The sequence below is a fragment of the Garra rufa genome, chromosome 3 (assembly GCF_049309525.1).
Source record: "Garra rufa chromosome 3, GarRuf1.0, whole genome shotgun sequence".
Classification (NCBI taxonomy): Eukaryota; Metazoa; Chordata; class Actinopteri; order Cypriniformes; family Cyprinidae; genus Garra; species Garra rufa.
Window position 1 is genome coordinate 8,647,767 of NC_133363.1, and position 24,829 is coordinate 8,672,595.

General features: G+C 34.9%; 1 protein-coding gene across 1 annotated transcript in view; it reads right to left on the bottom strand.

Moving 5' to 3' along the window:
- Positions 1 to 24,829, bottom strand: part of LOC141330903 (myotubularin-related protein 13-like) — a 122,069-nt gene that overhangs the window by 43,485 nt on the left and 53,755 nt on the right. The window contains exons 14-18 of the mRNA XM_073835699.1: positions 15,936 to 16,106; positions 10,832 to 11,103; positions 5,619 to 5,791; positions 3,380 to 3,453; positions 1,920 to 2,115 (exon numbers count right to left, since the gene is read on the bottom strand). Coding sequence (XP_073691800.1) covers positions 1,920 to 2,115; positions 3,380 to 3,453; positions 5,619 to 5,791; positions 10,832 to 11,103; positions 15,936 to 16,106 — 886 coding nt within the window. The remainder of the gene's footprint in view (positions 1 to 1,919; positions 2,116 to 3,379; positions 3,454 to 5,618; positions 5,792 to 10,831; positions 11,104 to 15,935; positions 16,107 to 24,829) is intronic.

A 24,829-nucleotide genomic window follows, 5' to 3' on the forward strand; every position in this document is an offset into this window, starting at 1 on the left:
TGAGTCATTGAATCATTGACTCATCTGATTATTTAAGAAATGCTGAATCATTCAGTAATGATACACCTCTGTGGATTGCTGTTGTTTTGTAATCTTGTTTGGAAGTATTTTCAGCAGTCAATACTGTGTCTAAAATGTCACTTTATAATAAAGAGATAGTTCACCCAAAAATGAAAATTACCCCATGATTTACTCACCCTTAAATCATCCTGAGTGTATCTGACTTTCTTCTTTCAGATGTTATATTTGTTATATTAAAAAATGGCCTGGCTCTTCCACACTTTATAATGGCAGTGAATGAGTGTTGAGATTTTGAAACAAAAAAAAGTGTATAAATCCATCTTAAAAAGTACTCCACAAGGCCTTCTGAAGCAAATTGATGCGTTTGTGTAAGAAAAATATCCATATTTAAAACTTTATAAAGCATAACATCAATAGACAGCAGTGTTAACAAACGCTTGAGAGGGTAATAAGATCCACAACTCTAGAATAAATGAGTATAAAGACAGTGTTATCGATCATAACTTCTGGCACGAAATGGCACATACGCTGAATGAAAACGATAACGCTTATCAAATGCAGTATAGTTTGAAAGTCTGCTCGTTCGGTTGTCCGCATACGCTGTGGTGCTTTAGACAAGTGGGCCGGTAGCACTTCAAATAACAAAAAAAAACACACAATTGTGTCAAAATGCACGGTTTTGGCGAGTGACCTTGTAAACATGACCTTAAATGAGTTCAAAGTCCAAAATAATTGTAAAGAATTAGGAGAAAAATGGGTGAGTCAGATGCATCATGCACATCAGATTTTAAAGAGACAGCGCTGCTTTTAAAGTGAAACCTGCTTAGGTCTGTCACTGATGTAAATCACAAAAAATAAAGAGAGAAATCGCTTGATGGTTCTAGTCGCTGATTAACTTTTCTAGCTTGAATAAAGATTAATCTATATAGTATGCATATACAATTTATAGTTTATGTGAAGATTGATTTAAGTTCACAATCAGATGTTGTTACATTTCTCAAAGCCTAGTTAAATATATATACTGTTATACCGAGTTAAATATACTTTTCACTTATAGGGCCTACTGTAATGTTGAATAACTATTTAATGGCTAAAATTAAGGGGAAGATGCATTTTAAAAGAGACATTATCAGCAGTATTGTTATCAAAAATACTTGCCTTTGTTAATAATAAAGAGACTTGAAAAAAAGAGATGTCATTAAACATTTAACTAATTAATTAAACATATCCAACGTGATACTATGACAACAGAAAGATATTAATATGCAATTAATAATGATTAATTACAGAAAGTGTGATTAATTCGATTTTTTTAAAATCAATTGACAGACAATGCAAATGTTAAACTTTTATAGATGTTGCTGTTGGTAATATTAATTAATTGTACTGCTGAATATGCGTTTAATTGTTTAATTGTGATTTCTTATTTTATATACCCCCCATAAAGAGGGATGACCCCTTCAAATATTCACTTCGATAATCCGGCCCTCAAATGAAACTAATTATATAGCCTTGAGCTAGAGATTACAGTTTGTAAAGTTTTAAATATGGATGTTTTTCTTACACAAATACATCAATTTGCTTCAGAAGGCCTTTATTAACTCTCTGGAGCTGTATGGAGTACTTTTTAAGATGAATAAATGCACTTTGTTGGACTTTAAAATCTCAACAGCCATTCACTGCCATTATAAAGCTTGGAAGAGCCAGGGCATTTTTTAATATAACTCAGACTGTATTCGTCTGAAAGAAGAAAGTCATATACACCTAGAATGGCTTGAGGGTGAGTAAATCATGGCGTAATTTTCATTTTTTAGTTAATTAACTCTTTAATTATTAGTTGACTGAACTGTTGTATAATCATCAAAATTCAAGAAGGAAAGTCACAAAACTGTCTTTACCTAGTGGGTCGTGAGGAGTGCCTTTGAAAACAATACGGTAAGTGGTAATGAATAGTGCTCCCTCTGCTGGCAGGATGTGTGGTCCTCCCAGAAGGCCCCCGGTGGCCTCCTCTCGACCATCAGGGTCTAAAACCACCCGTAGCCCCTCGGACACCAGCTCTTCTCCAGGCAGCAAGGCCGGCCTCAGGATCTTGGGCTGAAGAAAATCATTGTCATTAATGTAAATTCTGCTGAAGACCAGGAGCAAATGCTTTGGTCCGGAGATGACTACATTCACTAGCTTTCACCAAAACAGAAATGTAAGATTACACTGTTATTCGGTTTGCACCAGAAAAAAAGCCAAGTCCTCGTGGTCTGCTTTTTGACAGACAACAAACGATTTTCTTGATGATGGAGTATGCACCATTTATTAGGTTTAGCTCTAGGCACAGTAATCACACTCAAGCGGCGTCTGTTTACCACAACCCATCATTTTTTACACTTTCCAGACAGCGTGTTCTGTCCTGGTGTCATTATCTAGCTCATTAGTTGGACACATAAGGGTGACAAGAACTGAAAAAGTGCAGACTTAAAAAAAGTGGGAACTACAACAAGTATTTGTTATGTGGAAATCTGCGGCATGGAGAAACAGTCCACCTCACACTGGGGATGCCAGTTGGTATCTACATCAGTTATTTCCCTGAATTTGCACACTAATAAACAATCTACCATAGTTTCTTTTTCTCCTGAAAAACAAACTTGGTCCTGCAGAGAAACTAGGACTTTATCCAGCCCAGAATTCCCTCTTCAACCGAAGTATCTCAGAAGTGTCCCCATTTATCATCAGTTTTACTGCAAATGACTTTAAGTTTTTCATTGAAGTCAGGCAGTATTGACTGCAAAGGTTTTATAAACAATACGATATTGGTTTGATTTGACGCATTGGACGCATTTTAGCAAGTTTCACGAACCTTGTACACTTGAACCTTGCATTTTTTCCCTCGAGAAAACAATCTTATGGAGGCAATGGTTTGAAGTAAAAAAAGCTTACTTCTTAATGATGGATTATAAAAACATGCAGCTTTTCACTTCACCAAACATTATTGATGGACTGGAGTCATGTGGATTACTTTGGATTATTGTGATGTTTTTATCAGCTGTTTGGACGATTCTGACGGCACCCATTCACAGCAGATATTGTTATACAAGTAATGTAATGCATTTTTTGTAATGCATTTTTTCAAATCTGTTCTGATGTGTAAAGCTGTAGTGTTTTTTTTGGGTGAACTGTTCCTTTCAGTTGAAGAGTTTTTAGAATGATTTAATTCATTAACTTTTGACTCTTGACTCATTTTGACCAATTCATCAAAAGAACAAAACTCTTAACTCTTATACTGAGAATTTTGCCAAAATGGTAGCACAACAAACCCAATGAATTACAAGGTTTGGAATAACCTTCCCCAGCGGAAAACAAGTCTTACCTTCTGAATGGGAGGCAGTCTTCTGCTTTCTCTATGAACCGCCTCTAAAGTCTCCATCTGCATTGCCACAAGACCTGAAGAAACAAATAAATACCTTGATTCGGGTAACTTTGTGGGACACAGGGTCACGGTACTATCCATTTCAGTTTAATTTTCCTACCAAAACCGCTTAATATCTTGAACAGTCATTCAGAGTGAGACGCTAAAGTCCATCTACTGTATAACTACTTCGAATTGCATTTTTCAAATTGTACATTAATTATTTTCAATGCAGTGTGACAAAAGTAATATTTGTGAAGTAACAAATTCATTTCTACTGAAATAAAAGGTATAGTTGACTCAAAAATGAAAATTCTGTCATTACTTACTCACCCTCACCTGTCTTTGGAACACAAATTAAGATATTTTAGATGAAATCCGAAAGATTTCTGACCCTGCAGGGCCAGGAAAGGTAGTAAGGACATCATTGAAATAGTCCATGTCAAAGTGGTTCAACCAAAATGTTTTGAGAATACTTTTTGAGCGCAAAGAAAATTTACATAATGCATCTTGGTACTCTCATGAATGTGAGTTGAAAACTGACATGGTATAGAAGAAATTTTTGAATACAGTTGTTATTTTTGTTGTCTTTGGGTACAAAAAGTATTCTTGTAGCTTCATAACATTATGGTTGAACCACTGATGTCACATGGACTATTTTATCAATGTCCTCACTACCTTTTTTGACCCTTGAACTTGTTAGTTATGCTGCAGTCTATGCAGTGTCAGCAATCTTTCGGATTTCATCAAAAATATCTTGATATATACGACATGAGGGTGAGTAAATAATGACAAAATTTTCATTTTTGAGTGAACTCTTTAACTAGCAAAAATGGTAAGCACTTACAACCTTTTAAAATCTACACCTACCCTTATACCTGTACAAATATCCAAAATTATTCATACCCCTGGCAAATTCTGACATAAAAGTTATTTTTATTCAACCAGCAAGGTTTTGTGACCGGAAATGACACAGGCTTCTCCCAAAAGATAATAAGAATATGTACAAGAGGCATCATTGTGGAAAAAGATGAGTAATATTTTTTATTTACATTTGAACAAAAAGTGACATGTCTGAAATTATTCATACCCTTCTCAATAATCAATAGAAAAACCTTTTATTGGCAATTACAGCAATCAAACACTTCCTATAATTGTCTCCACTGGTATTTTTGCCCATTCATCTTTAGCAATGAGCTCCAACTCTTTTAGGTTGGAGGGTCTCCATCACCCTGATCTTTAGCTCCCTCCACAGATTCTCAATTGGATTTAAGTCAGGAGTCTGGCCGGGTCACTGGTAACCCTTTTTGCTATGTGTTTTGCACTTTTGCTATGTTTTTGGGTCGTTGTCGTGCTGAAATGCCTCAGGTCCTCAGTGAGCTCCTTTGTCTTGATTGTCCACAAACCAACAGCAGAGAGCTTCTGTTTTTCACCTGTTGAGTTGATTAAAACAGCTGTTCCCAATGAATCAGGGTAATTAGGATGCTTTAGAACAGCTTGGACTATTTGGAATGGTATAGAACTTTGGATTTTCCCATAGACTGTGACAGTTCACAAAGGGCATGAATAATTTTGGAAATGCTACTTTTTGTTGAAATGTATCTTTTGGGAGAAGCCTGTGTCATTTATGGTCAAAAAAAAACTTGCTGGTTGAATAAAAATAACTTTAAGTCAGAATTTGCCAGGGGTATGAATAATTTCGGGCTTGACTGTATATGTGAGACTGGACCACAAAACCAGTCATAAGCAGCCCAGGTATATTTGTAGCAACAGCCAAAAATACATTGTACAAATTTTCTTTTATGCCAAAATCATTAGGATATTAAGTAATAATCATGTTCCATGAAGATATTTTGTGAATGTCTTACCGTAAATGTATCAAAACATTTTATATTTTGAATTTTTGATTAGTATTATGCATTTCTAAGAACTTAATTTGGACAACTATAAAGGCGATTTTCTCAATGTTTAGATTTTTTTTTTGCACCCTCAGATTCCTGATTTTCAAATAGTTGTATCTCAACCAAACATTGTCCTAACAAACCATACATCAATGGAAAGCTTATTTATTCAGCTTTCAGATGATGTATAAATCTCAATTAAAAAAAAAAAAAAACCTTACGACTGGTTTTGTGGTCCAGGGACCTTTAATAAAAGTTTGAATACTCTGTGATTTGTGAGTGTGCACATAGTATTTTACCTGGAATCATACTATGCAGACTCTTGATGTGATCCTGCGTCACTCCACTTTCTGTGCACACTTTGTCAATGAAACGAGAGATGAATCTCCCCACAGAGTTGGCAACATCGCTGGTCTCAGAGTCCTCGAATCCACTCTCGGTGTCAAAGCTTTCGGCCACACTCCCTGCAATACTGTTTATTGCACAACACTAATTATATTGCAGACTTCAACAAAACAAAACCAATACCACACAGCTATTTAAAGAGGCTTTGATGTAATTCTGCTACATTGGTTTACCAACCCATCACAATTCAATGTCTGTTTAGTCTGTCGCACACAATTGGTCTAAAATACCACGGTTAGGAAACGGACGGCTCTGATATCTCCTGGTCTTAGTGCACATTGTGCTGGTGGAAAAGTGATGTAATTCATCAATTGTATGGTAAAACTAGGCAAAGCAGATTTTCCCAAATGACTGCAAATTTTGCAGCTTTTTATGAACAAGTCTATTAAATTTTATTAAGAATATCTAAGATGTTCTAATTCTTGCAAAACTGTACATGCTTGCCAGGGAATTGCTATGCAGTTGCAAATTTTCATGATCAGCACAGTGATGCCGAACGCGTTTATACTGTCATGATTGGTAGAGTATGCTTTGAAAGGATTGCACACATAACTAGGTAACATTTATTGATAACCTTCATTAATAAATCATTAACAAACATTATATAATGCTTAACAGAGTATTAGTTAATATATAATGTGCTTGTTAATGTTTACTAATGTACTTATTAAACATTATCTAATATTTAACAGGTCATTAAGTAAATTTAAATCCTCAAAATCTTCAAATGATTTGGACACATGGTTTACGATTAAAACCTTCATTAATAAATTATTAACAAACATTATATAATGCTTAGCGGATCATTAGTTAATGTTTATAAATGTCATTAAACTTTCGATGTATGTGCTCACGCATTTCTTTTATAAATCTAACAGAAATTATACAATGATCCTGACTTTTTTCTCAGAATTGTGAGATATAAACTCGCAATTTTGAGTTATCAAGTCAAACTTTAAGGTGAAAAAAAGACTAAAATGTTCTCAGAATTGTTCCAAGAAGAGTTTACATATTACAATTTAGACTTAACTTGAAAATGCAAGTTTATTTTACACAATTCTAAGAAAAAAAGTCAAAATTGTGAGTTTATATCTTGCAGTTCTGACTTTATAACTTGCAACTGCAAGTTTTTATCATGCAATTCTGAGAAAAAAAGTCAGAATTGCGAGATAAAGAGTCACAATTACCTTTTTTAATTATTCAGTTATTATTATTCTATAGTTGATGATTAGGCAATGTTAAATAAGTTTGTTAGTAAACATTAACAAGCACATTATCAAATTTTTTTTAGCTATTCAAATATATATTAACTAATGATCTGTTAAGATTAGAATGTTTGTTGATCTTTTAAAAATTATATAATGTTTGTTAATGATTTATTAATGAGTTATTATATACAAGGTATTATAAAGTGTTATCCATGACAGTTTGTTTAACGGAGGAGATGTTAAAAATGTTTAATAATAATAAAAAAATGTAATGTATAAGGGCCTTAAAGCTTGTTTTGCCAAACAGGAGTTAATAAGAAAACTGCAGGGAATTTGTGAGTTGATAAAAATGTATTATATTAAATGTAAAATTTACATAACTGTATAGTCTGAATTTGTTTATTATAAATATCAAATATTCATGTTTTTATTTTACTGTACATTTGCAATTTACAACAGTAATAAATTTGTCTTTATTTTTATAATTACAATAAAAAAAAAACTGCTATTACTAATAAATAAATATTAATATTATTTTTAGAGAACACTGCCAATGTGTTGCTAAATTATTAAAACATTAAATTCTAATCTCAGAGTACTTTAAGTATTATGTCTCAGCAGTCTGGCTAACAAAAAAGATTTGGGAACCCCTGCCTTAAGCGACTTTTCCTTATTTTATTGTTTGGCAGGTGAAAATGATAAGTATGATTGCTTAGAAAAGTAATAGCATCCGTCTCAACAAAAGACATCATTTGGGGAGTCATTTACAAAATCCCCTAATCCTAGGAGCAAGCAAAAGTAATAATTTGCCTGCCATATCAAACACCACCAATTAAACATAAAGAGGGAAAAGAAAACACACAACATCTGAGACGAGCACTTAAAACTCTAAGTGTGCAGTTATTGGCTTTGAAAAAATTCTGAGAGGAAGAGAAAAAGACATGAGGAGGGAAAGATCAACTTTGGAGAGGTGCATTTGGCCGAAAATCGCCCATTTGGACTATGAAGCCTCCCAAAACTCACACATATTATTGTTATTACTACAAAGCTCTACGTCCCCATCCCTCCATCTTTTTTGGGTTATGGCTGAGCACTTCCTCTACAAACGGCCAATTCATTTCATCGTTCTGTTGAAGCAGAGCAGCACCTGGGCTACCGGAGGGGCTGAGAAGGATGTGGTGTATAACTGGATAGGTCTCTTGAGGAAGTACACCGGCTACTTCTATTTACGCTTTTGCTCACTGACAAAGGCAACTGTATAGTTTTCTGTTGAAGACGCTGAGAAACAATCAAGATGATTTATATTGGAACGTGTTTCGTAACCAAGGTGAAAGGATAACCGTCAGCCCCTGCTGTGCGTCTTTTCCATTTTAACTGATGTGATGTTCGCCAGATGTACCGCAGCACCAGTGACCTGCAAAAGTGTTTAGTCCTGGCTTTACAGGACTGCAAATGACACATTGAAATTTTGCTTCTATGTGACATTTTTATTTCAATGCAATGAAACGGATTTGAATTGTTTTCAAATTATTATGTAATGTTATAAAACAAATTGTGCTTGAAATATGCTGTTTGCATAGTTTTAAAGAATCACTTTTGGCAGAATCAGCTCTGATTTAAACACTTTGGCTAACTTTTCTACCAGGATTATCTTAAATGAAACTGGTTTAACGATTTTCAAAGAGTGCCACACATTTTTCTTTTTCACAAACTCCACTTTTAAAGACGTCGTAATTGATTTCAGTGGTCTAGCTAAGTTTCTCCAGGGACTGAATAAGTCAGCCACATCCAAACACGCATAACTTATTTGAGCACAAAATATTCTGCCACATCTCTTCTATCATGAGTTACTATTACTCATTTAACTCTAACTCTAAATTTCTTTTACCTGTATGCTTTTGAGCAATGACACCGTACTAAATCTCCTTCATCCGTGATCAATGACCTCTATGTGGGTTCTCCTTGATCGCACAGAGAATTTTGAGTGACGACCTTTATTAATCAGTGTCTGAGTGGTTTGTTGTAGTGATTTGGACTTCCTAATGTGGACACTGAAATATTTCCTAATTTATGCAATTTCACTCTAACTGCAGATTTAAAACTTGCACAATGATCCATTAAATTAGGGGATGTTATGTGGAGAAAATGTGGAAGATATTTTAATCATTTGCAGGTAGAGGTCAATTGTAAGGCAAAAGAGTGCGCAGGAAGCATACTTACAGGTTTAGTTCTTTCCTGATAATCTACTTGCCCTAATGTCATCCAAGATGTTCATGTTTTTCTTTCTTCAGCCGAAAAGAAATGAAAGAGCAGGTCATATGGGTTTTCGACAAATAAATATTTTTTGCAGTTTATAACATAGCATAGTCTGCAAAGTTGTTCATCAAAAAAGTGCATGATAAAGATATCGCCCGCCCGCAAAATATGAACAGTCTGACCTGCCTCCAAACACTTCTGCTAGTTAATGTGTTTACAGTAAGATGAGGAGACGCTGTGAAAGCACGTTTTTTTTATTGCCGAAAGATGATAATGTGAAGAATCAGTGGTTAAAATGTATTTTTTCCATGACACCACAGCAATAAAATTCGAACCTTTTGTTGTGTACTCATCATTTTACTGAGGACTGCTTCTCTAATGTTTGCAAGTTCAATGGGGGATTCATTAAACGCTCGTCCATGAAAGATAAGTCCGTACCTTGTTTATTTAGACCAACAAGCGTCTTTATTTAGCGAAACACAACCTGTAAGCATGATTAATACGTTATGTGTACATTTTCCATTGAGTGCTCAAAAAATCAAGTTTTTTGTGCTAATATGTGATGTATACCTAATGCAGCTTTAGGATTCTAGTTAAAATAGTCTTATAAAATAGTTCTGATAATTTGCTGTGAACTCACTATTTCCTAAGAATGTGTCGATTAATGTAGATTATCGTCGTTCTAATTACTTTGTTTAAATGTAGACATATTTTGGTTTACAAACTGTATTGTTTTATCAGTTAGTCACGTTGGCACTCGGGCACCATTAGTGTTTTGTGAGTGACTTTAATCTCAGAACCATTGCAAAATGATTCTAATATTAAATGTATATTTGGAGAAAATCACAATGTTTTCTGATTTTAGATGCTTTTAAACCTGTTGTAGGGGACTTCAATGCAATGCAATATGCCACAATAATTTTGACATTAATGGCTGTATGTTGAGTAATTTTCAGGGGACAATAAATCTATACTGCTACACAAAGTTGCACACTGACTACTCTAAAATATATCCAAGTTAAATTTCTATAGCATTTTCCCTTGAGAAGATATACTAAAATAGTTGCCGAAGTGTGAGGGGTGTACTCACATTTGTGAGATACTGTATATATATATATATATATATATATATATATATATATATATATAGAGAGAGAGAGAGAGAGAGAGAGAGAGAGAGAGAGAGAGAGAGAGAGAGAGAGAGAGAGAGAGAAAGGCCAAAAAAGATTGTTTTGCTGGATAAGATCCTTATTCCTCAGCTGGGTTCATGTACGGCCCTTTTGCATTGAAACTGCTATTTGGACCACTGCCACTGAAGTCCACTATATGGAAAAAAAATCCTGGAATGTTTTCCTCAAAAAAAACTAAATTTCTTTTCAACTGAAGAAAGAAAGACATAAACATCTTGGATGACATGGGCGTGAGTAAATTATCAGGAAATTTTAATTCTGGAATTTTTTCAGTAGAGCATGACACTAACAATGCCAATACCATCATGGCTTTGTTTCTCAAGGAAAGCAAAACTGACAAAATGTGTACCTTGAATGAAACGTATGTCACTTTGGATAAAAGCATCTGCCAAATGCATAAATGTAAATGTAAATAACATATTCTGCAAGGCATTGTAGAAGGAAGACTCTTGCCTGTTTGAGAGGATGCTGTTGCTGCCGCTCTCCCAGTCAGCTGCGGGCGTGGAGCGCAGGAGTTTGTTTTTGCTAGTGTCCAGCGGTACGAGCAGATAGACCATCAGACTGGCGTAGTGGATGGCCTGGCTGAACACTGTGCTCTCTTCATTCTTCACCAGCTCCAGTTGCTTCTCTTTGCTCAGACCGGGCCAAGAACGCAACTGCTCTGCTGCAAGGTCCATAGCGGTTCGTTCTGTCTCACTGGATGCTGAGGACAATGTACTCTGCTCCTGATGAAGAGAGAGATACTGTATGGTGAGACAAAGAGATTCGAACCAGGATAAATTTTCATTTTCTACAAAAATGGAGCCAGAGTCAATCTGGAGTCTGGAGATTGTGTGGATTAAAAACAAACCATGTTTCGACCGATTGAACAACAACCAAACTCACAATGTTACGACATAATGTACTGTTTTCAAACAAGGCACACCGGTCTTAGTTTACAAGCCCTACTCCTAGTAATTCTTGTTTTTATTATCTTTTTATTGCTTATAAATATAATTGCAATCATAAATCACTCATAAACACAACTGCAATGTTAAGTGGGTCACAAATCAGGTTTGAACTGAATGTACCAAATTGTTACAAAATGTAATATTGTGTTCATGTTGGTCAATATTGCATGTATGATTTGCATTTTACATTTTTTTTAAATGGTGCTCCCAATCTGGGCAATTTGCATGCAAAAAATGCTAGAATATACCATCAAAATATTCTAACTTTAATCTCGTAACTGCTACAAATTAACTCTCGTATTTTGACTTTATTCTTAAAATATTTTGACTTTATTTCTGAAAAATTTTGACTTTATTCTCAAAACACTTTGACTTTATTCTCGTAATTTTGACTTTATTCTCAAAACATTTACACTTTATTCTAATAACTTTGACTTCATTGTCGAAATATTTCGACTATTCTCAAAATATTTTTACTTTTCGTAATATTTCGACTTTATTCTCTAAATATTTCAAGTTTATTCTTGTAAATTAGAATTTATTCTCGCAATTGTGACTTTATTCTTTAATTATTTTGAGTTTATTCTCCTAATTTCAAATTTATTTTAGAAATATTTTGACTTAATTTTCGTAATATTTTGGCTTTATTCTCGAAATATTTGACTTTAATCCCCCAATCTTTTTTTTATGTGGCACTAAAATGCTGTCGTAGTATTCAAAATATCTCATAATTTTGAATTTATTCTCTAAACATTTAGACTTTATTATAATAATTTTGACTTTATTGTCGAAATATTTCGACTTTATTCTCTTAATTTCGACTTTATTCTCGAAACATTTCGACTTTATTCTAATAACCTTGACTATATTGTTGAAATATTTTGACTTTATTGTCGTAATATTTTGACTTTATACTCTAAACATTTCGACTTCATTATAATAATTTTGACTTTATTGTCGAAATATTTCGACTTTATTCTCTTAATTTCGACTTTATACTCTAAACATTTCAACTTCATTATAATAATTTTGACTTTATTGTTGAAATATTTTGACTTTATTGTCGTAATATTTTGACTTTATTCTCGAAACATTTCGACTTTATTCTAAGAATATTTCGACTTTACACTCTAAACATTTCGACTTCATTATAATAATTTTGACTTTATTGTCGAAATATTTCGACTTTATTCTCTTAATTTCGACTTTATTCTCAAAACATTTCGACTTCATTCTAATAACCTTGACTTTATTGTTGAAATATTTCGACTTTATTCTCGAAACATTTCGACTTCAGTCTAATAACTTTGACTTAGTTGAAATATTGCGAATTTATTCTCGAAACATTTCGACTTCATTCTAATAACCTTGACTTTATTGTTGAAATATTTCGACTTTATTCTCGAAACATTTCGACTTCAGTCTAATAACTTTGACTTAGTTGAAATATTGCGAATTTATTCTCGAAACATTTCGACTTCATTCTAATAACTGACTTTGTTGAAATATTTCGACTTTATTCTCAAAACATTTCGACTTCATTCTAATAACCTTGACTTTGTTGAAATATTTTGAATTTATTCTCGTAATTTCGACTTTATTCTCGAAACATTTCGACTTCAGTCTAATAACTTTGACTTTGTTGAAATATTGCGAATTTATTCTCGAAACATTTCGACTTCATTCTAATAACCTTGACTTTGTTGAAATATTTTGACTTTATTCTCTTAATTTCGACTTTATTCTCGAAACATTTCGACTTCATTCTAATAACCTTGACTTTGTTGAAATATTTTGACTTTATTCTCTTAATTTCGACTTTATTCTCGAAACATTTCGACTTCATTCTAATAACCTTGACTTTGTTGAAATATTTTGACTTTATTCTCTTAATTTCGACTTTATTCTCAAAACATTTCGACTTCATTCTAATAACTTTGACTTTATTGAAATATTTTGACTTTATTCTCTTAATTTCGACTTTATTCTCAAAACATTTCGACTTCATTCTAATAACCTTGACTTTGTTGAAATATTTTGACTTTATTCTCTTAATTTTGACTTTATTCTCAAAACATTTTGACTTCATTTTAATAACCTTGACTTTATTGTTGAAATATTTCGACTTTATTCTCATAATTTTGACTTTATTCTTGAAACATTTCGACTTCATTCTAATAACTTTGACTTTGTTGAAATATTTCGACTTTATTCTCAAAACATTTCGACTTCATTCTAATGACCTTGACTTTATTGAAATATTTTGACTTTATTCTCTTAATTTCGACTTTATTCTCAAAACATTTCGACTTCATTCTAATAACCTTGACTTTGTTGAAATATTTTGACTTTATTCTCTTAATTTTGACTTTATTCTCAAAACATTTTGACTTCATTTTAATAACCTTGACTTTATTGTTGAAATATTTCGACTTTATTCTCATAATTTTGACTTTATTCTTGAAACATTTCGACTTCATTCTAATAACTTTGACTTTGTTGAAATATTTCGACTTTATTCTCAAAACATTTCGACTTCATTCTAATGACCTTGACTTTGTTGAAATATTTTGACTTTATTCTCCTAATTTCGACTTTATTCTCGAAACATTTCAACTTCATTCTAATAACTTTGACTTTGTTGAAATATTTCGACTTTATTCTCAAAACATTTCGACTTCATTCTAATGACCTTGACTTTATTGTTGAAAAATTTTGACTTTAATCTCCTAATTTCGACTTTATTCTCGAAACATTTCAACTTCATTCGAATAACTTTGACTTTGTTTAAATATTTCAACTTTATTCTCGTAATTTCGACTTTATTCTCGAAACATTTCGACTTCATTCTAATAACTTTGACTTTATTGTTGAAATATTTCGACTTTATTCTCATAATTCATTCTCGAAACATTTCGACTTTATTCTCGAAACATTTCGACTTTATTCTCTAAACATTTAGACTTCATTCTAAGAACTTTGACTTATTGTCGAAATATTTCAACTTTATTCTCGTAATTTTTACTTTATTCTGGTAATTTTGACTTTTTTTCTCGAAACATTTCGACTTCATTCTAATGACCTTGACTTTATTGTTGAAAAATTTTGACTTTAATCTCTTAATTTCGACTTTATTCTCGAAACATTTCAACTTCATTCTAATAACTTTGACTTTGTTTAAATATTTCAACTTTATTCTCGTAATTTCGACTTTATTCTCGAAACATTTCGACTTCATTCTAATAACTTTGACTTTATTGTTGAAATATTTCGACTTTATTCTCATAATTCATTCTCGAAACATTTCGACTTTATTCTCGAAACATTTCGACTTTATTCTCGAAACATTTCGACTTTATTCTCAAAACATTTCGACTTTATTCTCAAAACATTTCGACTTTATTCTAAGAACTTTGACTTATTGTCGAAATATTTCAACTTTATTCTCGTAATTTTTACTTTATTCTGGTAATTTTGACTTTTTTTCTCGAAACATTTCGACTTCATTCTAATGACCTTGACTTTATTGTTGAAAAATTTTGACTTTAATCTCTTAATTTCGACTTTATTCTCGAAACATTTCAACTTCATTCTAATAACTTTGACTTTGTTTAAATATTTCAACTTTATTCTCGTAATTTCGACTTTATTCTCGAAACATTTCGACTTCATTCTAATAACTTTGACATTATTGTTGAAATATTTCGACTTTATTCTCATAATTCATTCTCGAAACATTTCGACTTTATTCTCGAAACATTTCGACTTTATTCTCTAAACATTTAGACTTTATTCTCTAAACATTTAGACTTCATTCTAAGAACTTTGACTTATTGTCGAAATATTTCAACTTTATTCTCGTAATTTCGACTTTATTCTCGAAACATTTCGACTTCATTCTAATAACTTTGACTTTATTGTTGAAATATTTCGACTTTATTCTCATAATTCATTCTCGAAACATTTCGACTTTATTCTCGAAACATTTCGACTTTATTCTAAGAACTTTGACTTATTGTCGAAATATTTCAACTTTATTCTCGTAATTTTTACTTTATTCTGGTAATTTTTACTTTTTTTCTCGAAACATTTCGACTTCATTCTAAGAACTTTGACTTTATTGTTAAAATACTTTTACTTTATTGTCGTAATATTTTGACTTTATTCTCGTAATTTTGATTTTATTCTCAAAACATTTCTACTTCATTCTAAGAACTTTGATTTTATTGTTGAAATATTTCGACTTTATTTTCAAAATATTTTAACTTTATTCTCATAATTTTGACTTTATTCTCATCATTTCAACTATTCTCAAAATGGTTTTACTTTATTTTCGTAATATTTCGACTTTATTCTCTAAATATTTCAAGTTTATTCTCCTAATTTCGAATTTTTGAATTTTTTTTACTTAATTTTCGTAATAATTCTGCTTTATTCTCGAAATATTTGATTTTAATCTCCTAATCTTTTTTTTATGTGGCACTAAAACGCTGTCGTAGTAATCAAAATATTGCATGTATGATTTGCATTTTACATTTTTTTTAATAAATGACATAAATTGAGAGATTAGTCAACAGGTTAAAAAAAGTTCAACTTCAATAACTTACCTTGATCTTGGCTGTGATGAGTTGTTTTTCCTCAGGGGAGGTGAGGTAAAGCGCTCTGATCTGGTTCTGCACCTCAGAGTAGAAGGTGGCCTCCCAGAATTGCTGATTGGTCCATATGGGATGGTCTTGTATGCAGGTGTAGGCAAACTGGTCCACGCCAGCTGCCAGTTTCTGCAAGCAAGAAAATGGATCATCAGGCAACACAATGTGAACTAAACTCTGGCAGCTTGCTAAAACAAACATAGTGCCTGCTACTGTCCATATAACAGGAAAAATCAGCCAAGCTGGGATCCTCACAGCTTATGAAACCAACTGGGCTGTACGGCGCTTGTAAAGAAGTCCATTAAAAAGCATGGTGAAAACAGGAAAGTAACACACTGTTGCCAATGGTTTTAGAAGCAATCAGTCATTTTTAGTGCTCATAATGTTCTCAACACATACAGTAGGCTTCATGCAGACAGAGATTGCAATGCAAGACTTTGAAAACATGACCTTAGTGTTATTCTGTGCGTTTCGACACAAACCAGATCACCTGTGGGCTGCTTACTGACTCCAAAGGACATCTGCTAAAGCGATGAAGGTTGAATTTATTGCATTAACACATACGGATGTAGAACTTAGTGGACTGCACACCATGCATGACGTCTTTCTCACCTTCCATTGGTCTGTACAGCTCACACCTCAGATTAAATTACCATCTAACGTCTTCTTCTCGAAACCCCTGAACATACGTTATGACAAACTATCCTTGCTACTTAGTTTCCCTACAGCTAACCAAACCACAATCACAAGTGAAACGGCAGATGGAAAGAAGGAAAGAGAAAAATCAGGAAATGGAATGGAAAGGCGAAGGCAAACATCGTAATAAGCAAGAACAGATTCTGCCTATGATTCTGCCTATTTACTAAGCACTAAAAGTATGTGCTTCACTGGTGACAAAAAGTACATAAATTTGAGTAAGTAGAAAGACAATAGGCTAGTATTGGGACATATTTAATTTTCCCCTTTAAGATTCGTACATCAAAAAACTGATTAGTCCCCACTTTTTTTGAGAACTATCAAACCTCTTTGATATCGCAGCAGGTTGTAGGACCCTGGACCACAAAACCAGTCATAAGGTTTATATATACATTGAATAATTAAGCTTTCTATTGATGTATGGTTGGTTAGGATAGGATAATACAACTATTTGAAAATCCGGATTCTGAGGTTGCAAAAAAAATAAAAGAAAATCGCTTTTAATGTTGTCCAAATTAAGTTCTAAGCAATGCATATTACTTATCAAAAATTATGTTTTGGTATATTTATGGTAGGAAATGTACAAAACATCTTCTTAGCATACAGTTTTTACATTACACGAAATGCAAACTTATTGCATTCTTGTCCAGCATCATCTGTCAATTATGACACCTTAAATCACAAATGTTTGCTGAAAAAAGAGATTTCTTTATTCTTCTTCACTGCAAATCACTGCTGTTCTGAACCCTTATGGTAAAGTTGGTTCAGAAAAATCTACTTAACTACTCTAGATCTACTATTTATCATAGACAACATGCAAATTAAGACACAACCTCTGAAAGAAAACTATTTCAAGATCTCCGCAGCAGAGGAACTTGGGAAGTCTTTTTTGCAGCTTCAGTAAATCCAAACCCAATCATGTATAATCCCTGTACATCTGAAGGCCGTTTTACTTTGAAATATATGCCTTTTTCCGTAAGTCTGACTCTCTATCACTGGGAAATTACCAGCAAAGACATTAATGTGAAGGTTTGTTTGTACAGTTTATCTTTTCCTATGTAGTCTGGAATGTCTAATATATATTTCAACACCAGGAGACCCTATAATACCGACTTGTCCATGTCAAGCTGTGCTGATAAATCTAACTCATCCATAATTCTTGTAGAGATAGCTAAAGCTGGCCAGGTTGACGCTTTGAAAGCTTACAGATATTCTGAGGCTGTCTAGACCCTATTTCCTCATGCAGATGGAGCTGAGTGAAAAAGTGGCAAGAAAATGAAGCAGGAGAAACAGTGCAGTTGTTATTGTAGGATGCGGACCAGGAACGCACTGCCAGAATAGTATTATTTGTCTTCAACACGGTTGTGCGCCATCTGACGGGCAGCAGATGGGGGTGGATGTGTGCAGATTTGCTGGTTCTCCAACAACAGATGTGAGGGGGTCAGTTTGACCTCTTCTAACTGTACAGCCTTGACAACAGGAGAAAGAGAGAGACGGAGCAAGCACATGTTAAGCATTCCAGGGGGGAATTTATTTGATCAGACTTTGTGAAAATGTTTAATGGCAGGCAGGGGATGTGGAGGGAATAGTGATGCCCTTGAGGAGTATGAGACATTTAGATGACCCCTATTCTAAATAATGAAAGCCTCAACTAGGGATGCACTGAAACATCAGCCACAGAAAATTATCAGCCGAAAATGGCATTTAAATTTTTTGGCTGAAAGAGAAAAATAGCCGAAAATTCATGACGCACCGCAACGCCGGCTCAGTTTTCTGCTCTGTAAATGTGCGTTCTGTCAATCTGCTTATTGATTTGCTCATCGGAAAAGCAAAGTTCGCTCAAAATGTGTACAAATTTGGCTTAATTAATCAAATCTCTGTGACATACTTGTCAAGAGTTTTACTGCCTCTAGTGTTTAATTCAACTGGAAACTGCAGTGATTCATACATATAGGTACGTTTTTTTCAGTTTTGCAGAAATGTATATAAAGGCACGTATTTCCAATGAGAAATGTTGACTTTGTTGCAGTCTTTGTTGTTCATGTCACACCAACCTTCTTTTAAAAAAAGACTACTTGATTCCTTTTCACTGCATAGTAGTGATATTCTGAACCCTTGAAATATATTTCTGTCATGACAATGCTTTGAAAAGTTTAGCATGGTAATGGATATGACAACGTTAATGTATTTAGTCTTGGCGGAATAGATCTGCTACTGCATTGCTGCTGCAAGTACAGAACTTGCTACTGCCAAAGCATATGGCGATTCGGTACTGTTTGTATTTAAGACATACTGCTGCTGCACAAATAGCATAAAATAACCTGTAGCAGATCTATACAGGTGGAGCTGGGGAAGGTGGAGAGTTTCAGAGGAACTCTGAAAGTGTGCTGCGAACTGCCCAAGTGAATGCTACCAGCCATTTAAATAGCTGCAAGCTGCAAGCTCATTGGTTGCGTATCCAACATGAATCAATCAGCTTGTGCCCCCTTAACGTAGTATAGCGATCACGAACACCCCCCGCTTTTATTTTAGGGGGCCCCTTAGCTGAGTCAGTGCACAGGGCCCAGAATTCCCAGCGACGCCCCTGCTCACGTCGTTCCAAACCCATAAGCCCTTCGTTTGTCTTCGGAACACAAATTGAGATATTTCTGATGAAATCCGAGAGTTTTCTGACCCTGCATAGACAACAACGCAACTACCACGCTCAACGCCCAGAAAGGTACTCTCATGGTACTCTTGTGAACACATGTCAAAGACTGGGATGAGAAGAAATTTTGTTTCCTTTGCGTAGCTTCATAAAATTAAGGTTGAACCACTGATCTCACATGAACTATTTTAATAATGTTCTTACTAGCTTTCTCGGCCTTGAATGTGGTAGTTGCATTGCTGTCTATGCAGGGTCAGAAAGCTCTTGGAGTTCTTGGAGTTCAAAAATATCTTAATTTGTGTTCAGAGAATTATCAAAGGTCTTAAGGTGCGTTCACACCGGACGCGAATGAAGCGGCAAGTGCGAGTGATTTACATGTTAAGTCAATGCAAAGACGCGAATAGCCATCCTGCGGCGCGAAACGCGCGAATGAGGCGGCGCGAAACGCGCGAATGGCGCGGCGCGCATTGAGCGTTTCAAGCGATTGCCGCGCCATTCGCGCTAAACGCGCGAGTTCAAAAATCTGAACTTTGGCGAAAATCCGCGCCGCGTTAACCAATCAGGAGCTTGCTCTAGTAGTGACGGAGGCAGAAATCCGAAACAACAATGGCGGACAAAATCACCGTTGCTGTCTGTGGTTCCTCGGAGCTGTACGATACATCTTTGGACTTTTGTAGAAACAGGAATAAAAGGGATCTTGCTAGGAAGAAAGTGAGTGAAGAGGTCGGACAATCTGGTTAGTTTTAAAAAACGCTCTTTACTCAATTTGACCTACATATACATACAGTACATATTGAGACTACAAGCAAGCTAAAGCTGGCAAATTGAGCTCATTCACCTATTTTACAACTACTTTCCCGCTGACGAGTGGCAGAAGCCCCTCCCTTGACGCGAATTCGCGTCTGTTGTGAAGAAAATGTCACGCGCGAATGACGCGAATTTTACAGCGCGAATGGCGCGAGTAAACTCAAATGTTCAAGCGTTCAACTACGCGCGAATAGCGCGTTTTTTCCGCGCAAGTCGCGTCCGGTGTGAACGCACCATTAGAGGTTCAGAACGACATGAGCGTGTGTAATTAATGACAGATTTTTCATTTTTGGGGGAACTATCACTTTAAGACCATAGTGGCTTGTTTGTTTTTGGTTTTACCAACTTGTGTTTTAGCTCCAACTAACTTGAGAACGTCTATCAGACTGACCTTGGCCCCATCTGCCAGTGCAGCTGATCAGCTAGAAAACATGTAAAACCAGTCGCCATCAGGAACTGTTGTAGCAACAGGGATATAAAGCAAATGCTTAGTTTGTGTCCGAAAATAAAAGAAGATCTCACTGTGATCCGTGACCAGCAGAGGGTAATGATTTACCAACATTATGGAACAAATCCCTGCTTGCTTAATACTAAGACACATTCCGTTTGCAGAGCCAGGAAGGAATCAAAACAGTCCAATTTTAAATGCTTTGTCGTAAAATATTCACGTCTACGCGAGCTGAAAGACATTTAGGTTTAAACAGTACGTTTACAATTATGATTTATGTCAAACAAGAAGAGCAACAAAGAACATCAGGGCAAAATGTTAAACGGTTGAACAAACAGAGCCGTCTGGCCCATCGGTATGCAGGACATGCTGTAATCATGTCCCACAATGCAAAGTAAACAGGAGAAGGTCAAGCTATGGTCAGCGAGAGCCATAGCAGGGTTATGCTAGCTCGTGAATCGACAAGAAATTAATGTAGCGCCTCGTCGACAGCAAACACCCCAAATCCATTTCTGCTGAACTGTGTTTGAAACACTTGCCTGCCGCAGTCAGTCCCAGAGACATTTGTGGTACTTTTAAACCACAACTGTATGTGCAACTGACATTCATTTATTATTATATACCCGATACTTTACATAACAAATACAGACATAACACTATTTACAGACAAACACAACGGAAAATCTCTCCCTTTCCCACAATACAGTCACATGAATCTATGCAGAATTTGACAGTCTACACTGCAATTGGTACGACGGCCAAAACTGAATCATTCCTTTTATCACATGCCATATTTAGACCTGTGTTTACATTCCATATAAAATTTACATTTATTTGGATAATAAGGTTTTAAGGTTAGACACTATAGGCAAAAACAGTTTTTTCATGCATTTGCCAATTTTGACATTTTTGGCTTTACATTAAGTAAAATTTATTTTATAAAATGTATACCCTCCAAAATACACTGGTCTTCGCTGATTTGTGTCTGTACATTTAAGATCTTTCTTTTGTCCAAAGCTAAGAGTATTGCCTTCACCAGCACCAGCAACCAGCAAACTTTGCCTGATTTGATACAACATTCATCAACAAACCATGACAATTAATTAATTTATATTTTTTCCTGGCCGTTCCCAGTATTTTCTGATTAATGGAGTGATAAAAAGTGATATCCAAGATCCAAGATGATTTTGCAACTGAATATTTTCCACTGACTGTGTCAGTGTCTAATCCATGCACACAGTGTGAATAAGCTACAACAGGTAGACATATCAGCTATGTGGTAATGCTGAATTAGCAATACTGATTTATCATTGTTAACTGATACTGATATGGATTCCTAAATCTCCAGGTCAATCTTTTATGCTCAATCTCTATGCTGTTTTTAGTTGATGTGTGAACAACGTTTTTTGTAGAGCACCTGCCATCCAATAATCACAAGAAGCTTTCTGTTTTGTTACTTTTGAAATTAAACAAAGTCTCACCTTTTAAATTCTGACAATTTTACAAAATACAAATAAAACGTAGCATATCAGTACAAGTAGCAGTGAACAGATGTGAACAGATCATCGTGTCCTCTTTACTACTAGTTATAGCACAAAATTAACATCAATGAACATCAAAAGACAAAAAAATTGAGATGTGACAAGATCTCGTGCTACGAGATCTTGGAGATCCAATGTGTCTCACAGGATCTGACTGGTCTAGCGAGAACGTGATGATATCCTCACAAAACATTTTGCAGTGTTTTTAGAGCTGCACGATTAATCGTTGAAGAGTCGTGATCTCCATTTAAACGCCCACTCGATCTTATTCCAGAATGACAACGATTCAGCGGTGTCTATTTCGACTGTTTCACATTACGCTGCTCATGCTCCACTGACGCTTACGATGTGAAACAGGTCTTAAAGACATTCAAATCTGCATTCATGCTGCTGCTAATCCAGAAAAAGCAACACAGTCTTTTCACCCAGATAATGATCATTATTCTGTGACATACATTTAAATAACAAAAGTATCGGGATAAAAGTTTATAGTTTGGGAATAAAAACACTTATTGTCTACAGTAGCGATAAAAACGAAAATATCTTAACACTTAGTGTAATGCTTATCCTCTTCCGCCAGAAGGTGGCGACAACTGCACACTTAGAAAAGTATTTATCATTGAATCATTCATTCAGGAGATTCCGATAGTGAAGGTCCTTATTAATTGAGATCTGATTTATCAATAAATTTGTTAGTAAGTTTATTTTAGAAAAATTATATAATTTTGGTGCATCACTAATTTCTATTTTTGACTGTCCGATAACCGTTATGCAGTACAGATGGAACCACTATTTATTGGTAACACAAAAACTGGTTTCTTGCAAGTTCCAAAGTTTTCCAATAAAAGTAGCTATATATAAAGTAATATCACATTTTCTCAAACAAATACCCAACATGTAAATGAGCAGAGAAGGCCGACTTTACACACTAGTATCAACATCTCAGGATAGACTACACAGTACAGGATGTAATACACTCATAAATATGCTACAAAAAAAGCTCCTGAAAGTTCTACAACCTTCCACAGACGTCACAGCAGACATAACTTCACAGCTCTGCAACCATGACACCTGATGATCTCAGTCAAGAGTGGGGTAATGTTTTAAGATTGAATATTCACCCAAATACAAACAGACCGCTCACCGAAAGAGTGAGTGTCGAGTGTCGAATATGTTCCCATGTCCGATGGTATGCAGACCTTGACTACAGAACAGCACAGCCCTCTGGGAAAGACGACAATGTGCTGGAAGAGTGCCACAATGAGCCAGCTATCCAAGTGAAAGTGCAGAGCACAGTAGAAGAACAGAGCAGGAGATGTTTATAGGGGTCATCACATCATAAATTTATCAAGGTCCCCTACTTTCTAGGATTGAGTGAACATAATTCATGCCTAAATATATGCAAGTATATCTAAGTAATGGCACAAGTAACAGCTTGCCTAATTATTTGAAATCATGAAACTTTTACAATTTAATAACAACTTGTTAAAAAGTTCTAGAGCACTATAAAATTAATTTTATGTATTTTTACATCACAATTTTTCTCTGCTACTTATTACTAGAGACATGCAGAACGAGCAGGCTTCATATTTCAATAACATCTTTCTTTTTGCTCTTTAATATTCACAAACCACATCACGATTTGATGCACAACCCTAGTTTTAATTTTTCAGTCTAAAATGCAGCAAATTCATTCACAACATTCCGCATCCATTTGCATTCCATTGCAATAGCGACATGTGAAATGCAACAGGAAGTTTTGACAGTTGCATTAATTGGACGACTGGAGGATTTTTCAGGGTCCCGGACCACGTTTAAATCTCACTGACCTAAAATCCTGCCTCAAATTGATGTTATTAAACATAAAATATCTTTGGAACGGCTGTGATTGTGTCACGTTCCAAACAAACTATTTGATGCTGGCAAACTGTTTATACAACAAGAAAATGAGCTTTAAATGCAATAACAAAAGCCAGACTCTGACCTAATTTTTTCCATATTTAATATCCCTACTATGACACTTGTAAACAGTCTTTATATGCCATCTTTACCGGTTCAATGAGCGGGAAGGCTCGAGTACGATCTGTGAATGACAACCCAGTATGTCAACGACCTTGCTTACCAAAGATCAATTAACTGCCTGGAGGCTCAGCATTTCCCAGAAGAAAGAGAATGAATCAGAGCTCAAAGGCTAAATGAGATGCTTGCGAGAAACCTTTTGACCTGCCGCGGCAAACTTGACCGTGTGTGAGATCGCGTGATTTCTCACAAGGAAAGCAATGACGTCTCGGGTGTCACCAGAAGGCATAAGTTGTTTTTCGTCCTACAAATCTCCACTTGAGGTGACTTTGAAGTATCCATGGCATAAAATCATTCTCAAGCAGAGGAACAATGAGCTAATAGTTATTCAGCTTATGTAAAATGCTGGAATCAAGGCAAAGACCGAACAAATCTTCGTGAGACTTGTTTTGTTGACTTTGTGGTCGAGTCTGAGTTCCTTTGGCCAAGAGGTAAAAAAAAAAGGTGTTTGCTAAGACAAGCATTGCAGTTACTCACACTTAGGGTTAGGGACTCGAACCAAGCTTTATGCATAACTCGTCGATTATTCATATTCAGCCGTTTGTGCTATGAATGATACCTTGAATCATCCAGCTTGCTGTGCTATTATTAAGAGATCACACTTGTGCTTCAAAGATGCAAAGGCAACACTGGA